Below are 4,488 nucleotides of genomic sequence, written 5' to 3' on the forward strand. Positions count from 1 at the left end.
TATGAGCAAGGCCCGACTTTGGTTTTAAATTTGCCTAATAACAACTAAAACTTGCATAAGGACCTGCTAGCCCATGGATAATTAATCAACAAACCGGGTCAGTGCTGTTGGTCCAAACTGGCGATGTCCGACGTCCCCTGGAATACCGGGGTCTCAGCTAACCCGACGTCTGGCTCATCTGGTGTGTCCTGAGAACGACATACGTGCGGCTGCTATCGGGATTGTCGGCACACTAGTTTTTACCTTTGACGAGTGGTTTGTCCATTAGGATTTTTTATAGGCATCGTGTTATCATGGTGTATGGTTTCCATTGTGGTAATTTGTGATAGACTACAATGCCATTCTAGGGCATCATTCGTCTACATTGAGATGTCATCGTCTAGCTCTAGCCTCTCTCTGGAGAGGTCGACGGCAGCGCCTTCATCACTCCCTCCTTCCGAGCCTCAAACAGAAGTAGACCATGGTGTTGGCCTTGCCCTTTCGAGTTTCTCGAATATGGTAGAAAAAATAAGGGGAGAACCTCCAGGTTGTCTTAACATTTTCCTTTACCTAGCTATATCATGTTCCTAGACTAAACAAAAAAACTGTATCATGCTCCAGCCTGATGATGGATCAAACCAACATGTATTAGAAAAACTGAAAACTTTCCTCACAGAATAAACCAATTCTTGCTGAACGCATTCACATAATACAGCGCCACAAGGATGGCTCTTTCAAATACCTAAAGAAAATAAATAATTGTGTCGACTGTTTGTTTCAAGTAACGATATAAAACATTAGTTATTTTTCTCTGACTGAAGGCGTCGAGGCCAATCGAGCAATTTCCTCATTGTATCATCACTATGTAATCTGAAATTTTGCTTCTCGATAGCACTATCTCCTTCATCTTTATTCTGACCGTCTAGACTCTGCTTTGATGAGAAGTACACAGAATTGTGTCAATGATAAAACGAAAATTATTTATTATACATAAATTGTACTAGAAAGGTTCAATGTAGTCATGGAAATGCTAAGAGCACGGCTGAAACCCTACAAAGATGGTTGGCACAGCAGAAAAGAAACAACACTAAAATACTGCTTTATAATGATCAAAAAGTACAATCAAAGTTCCATACATATGAACTTAATTCTGTTATCAAGTTTCTAGTATATGCAACTAATTAATATAATTTATTCCGTCAAGAATGGGGAAATTTTCCTAAGAGAAGGCCAGAAGACTACATTGTGATATTTCCTGTAGAAATTAATAGAATTTATCTTATTATTTGAAAGGAAGGCAATCCAAACAAATTGGGAATTTTATCAGTCTGGTAAAACCAGAACCAGTGGTCCCATAAGAAAATTAGACTACATATTATGATCAATGGACAAACTGCTCAAACAAGATTTTTTTTTCTAATAAACCCTTCCCTTAATTTGCTTCTTGTCAAATGCTATATCTTCTATTTTTCATCCATACAGGTTGCTAGTTATTATAACAAGGTACGCATGATCCACGAACAACACATTTGCACTATTTGATTCATTTATTTAGAGAAGAAAACATTTCAGGCTGTTAATGGCAGAGGTGCAACTTTTTAAAATTAAAACCAGCTAGCATTTAATAGAAAGAAACAGCAGAATTATCCATCCAAGATTCTTTTATTAATGATATCAACAACAAAATAACTACATAGGACAAAGGTTTGCTCCATTTTCAGTTAGCTAACTTCTCTAGCTCTAAATTGCAAATAGCAAAGACGTAAGATGAATAGAGGACGTAAATTAATAGATATAAAATGTACCTTAGTTGCATGGAATTCAGCTAGTTGTGAAGCACCAAAATTATCTCTTGGCCCAAGAAAGGTTCGAGCCTTTTCATGATCAAAAGATGATTGTTTTGCAAATTCTTTGGCTGCTTTAAGTATTTCTGAAACACTTCTAAAGATTGCCAAAAATCGCCTGCTGCTATCCTGTTTCAGAAAGTTGCTTCACTTGCAGAACATAACAAGATACAGGTGCAAACTGTAGTAGTTTCTGCTACTATACCTCAACAGGATTGTAGATAGAATAAGCTCTCCATGTGGTTGTTAAATTATCTATATCCAGCATTTGCTTTCGCATAAGCGAAAAACTTTCAATCACTTTATCATTTGGTGTCAACAAGTGCAACTCCATCCATGAACTCAGCTCCAATCCAATATTTGAAAGATCGCGGGAGATGTCCCCGACAATCAAATTTCCAAATTCCACAGCAAACTTGTGTATGCGACGTGGATCCTTACATAAACTGGAACAGTTCCAGATCAAACAGATTGAGTTAAGTTAAATATAACTAAAACGTATCAGTTAGAGAACCATTCTAAAACAACTGGACTGGACCTTAAAAAACATGGAAAATCGCCTGGTCCAACTTAACAGGGTGATTTAGGATCTCTTAGTGAAAATAAACACACTTAATTATCACGGCCTCAGGCAATCTTTCTCGGTGTTTGTGTTTCTCAGTTCTTACTGAAATTTCGAATTATTATTGCAAACAATGATATTTATGGACAAACAGAGGTGAAAGCTCACATGTAGGAATTAGAAATATAAATATTTATGAAATGGTTTAACAGTATATTAGGAATTCAATAACATACTATACTCAAACATCTCTAGAAAATCTCACACCTCTTTTACAGTTATATATATATATATACCCTCCCTCTTATAGCTTTCAAGTTCAACTTATGAACCATTCTCAAGGGAAGCTAAGCCCGGACCAAGCAGTGCTTCTATCCAACATGCGATGAAAAATCAGCATTCTAGGCTTCGCCGGTGCCGTGATTCTTTGCCCCTCGGGATTCCTTTTTCTGTAGATAATACTTCTAACTATGTCTTACTGAATGGCAATGCGCTTGCCTTTTTCTCAAAAGTATAGTAACAATCAGCTGCACCTTGCCATATGCTTAACACTTAAAATATACAAGAGCAAGCAGAACTACACCCAAGAGTCCATTCCATAGAAGAGAACTCGACGGAACAAGAAAGAAATTGAGAAGTCGAGGGAAAATATATAGTTAACTTACCTGTTCATAAAACAATAGGTGCTGTCTGAAGGGAGAGCTGTTTGTAGTGTAGAGTCCATCTTGTTTTTACAACTAACAAGCTGAGAGACATCCATGTCAAGCTGTTTACACCAATTAAATAAATAATGTTAGCAGATTAACAGGTTTCCATGACATGGGAGATATTCACATCAGCAATTTATGTTTGCAGTACACAAGTTATTGAGTGAAAACTTGTGAGTTGAACATGGAAGAGAATGGGTCATGCAACACTGCAAGGCTCCTTTGGCAGAAATATAGGGACCTCTTATGTGTCGCGTTCTGCGACATACTGTCGAGCAAATGCACAGGGGAGTCTGACCTGGGCCGGCCCAGTAGTGCACTGTATCGCGGGATTAAAAATAAAAAAAGGGTAAATGCACACGCTTGCTCGGAATAGCCAACAGACCAAACAAGCTTTGGTGACATATAAACAGCACACATCTTTAAGAACTGCCATCTCGTACGGACATTCTCTAGCTGGGTAAAACGACACTGTAGGAGTACTGTAGCTAATACATTTTCTAAATGAACATTTCTCAAACTTCGAAATGTTTTTTGAAAGTACGAACACTTTTAAAAAAATATGAAATGTTTCAAAAACTGAATATTTTTCTGAAAACGCGAACATTTATTCGAAAATTTTGAATATTTTTTATTTTTTTGAATACTTTTTAGAATTTTTGAACATTTTTCAAAATTTCAAACATTACTTTGAAAGCGCGAGCATTTTTTAGAAATACGAACATTTTTTCAAATCGTGAACATTATCTTGAAAAACATGAACATTTTTTGAAGTAAGATATAATTCTGGAAAATCCTATATGACGCACGTTTTTGCCCCGGACCAGACAGCCCCTAAGAGTCCGGGGCAAAGCAACGCATGAGAAATTCCTGGAGCGCATGGGCTCCATGTAAGCACCAAACGGTACTCTCGTTTTTGCCCCGGACTCTTAGGGGCTGTCTGGTTTGTGAGTAAAGGTTGCCTTAGGTTGCCACACCTAAGGTTAGGCAAGTTTGACCAACTTAGAAGGGTGTTTGGTTCAAGCCTCACCTTAGGCAGGATGCTTTTTGCCACACTAGGGTCCCACATCACATACACTCAAAAAGTGTGGCGAGATTCACTTAAGCTTGCCAACTTGTGGCTCTCATTTTATTGAACTAATCTTGGGCAAGTTTATCAAGAAATGTGTGGCAAAGTGTGGCATGTAAGGCCTAGAACCAAACGTCCCCTTAATCCGTCGTTTGGCATTCAGCTCGTGTAATAGTCTATGTGTGGCTTCAGGCTTGCAGTTTATCCTCAAGGCCCTGTTCGGTTAAACCTCCTCCCAAGGGGATTGGATGGGATTTTGAGTTTGCAGCGGATTTAATCCCTCTCAATCCCCTTCAAATCCACCTGAACCAAACAAGCCCTAAGTGG

At 38.2% G+C, this 4,488-nt stretch overlaps 1 protein-coding gene across 1 annotated transcript in view; it reads right to left on the bottom strand.

Moving 5' to 3' along the window:
* Positions 1-681: 681 nt before the first annotated feature.
* The window catches only part of LOC119305882 (argininosuccinate lyase, chloroplastic-like), an 11,109-nt gene continuing 7,302 nt past the window's right edge, over positions 682-4,488 (bottom strand). The window contains exons 6-9 of the mRNA XM_037582284.1: positions 3,051-3,151; positions 2,029-2,269; positions 1,785-1,952; positions 682-908 (exon numbers count right to left, since the gene is read on the bottom strand). Coding sequence (XP_037438181.1) covers positions 777-908; positions 1,785-1,952; positions 2,029-2,269; positions 3,051-3,151 — 642 coding nt within the window. The 3' untranslated portion in view covers positions 682-776. The remainder of the gene's footprint in view (positions 909-1,784; positions 1,953-2,028; positions 2,270-3,050; positions 3,152-4,488) is intronic.

The sequence above is a fragment of the Triticum dicoccoides genome, chromosome 5B (genome assembly GCF_002162155.2).
Source record: "Triticum dicoccoides isolate Atlit2015 ecotype Zavitan chromosome 5B, WEW_v2.0, whole genome shotgun sequence".
Taxonomy (NCBI): domain Eukaryota; kingdom Viridiplantae; phylum Streptophyta; class Magnoliopsida; order Poales; family Poaceae; genus Triticum; species Triticum dicoccoides.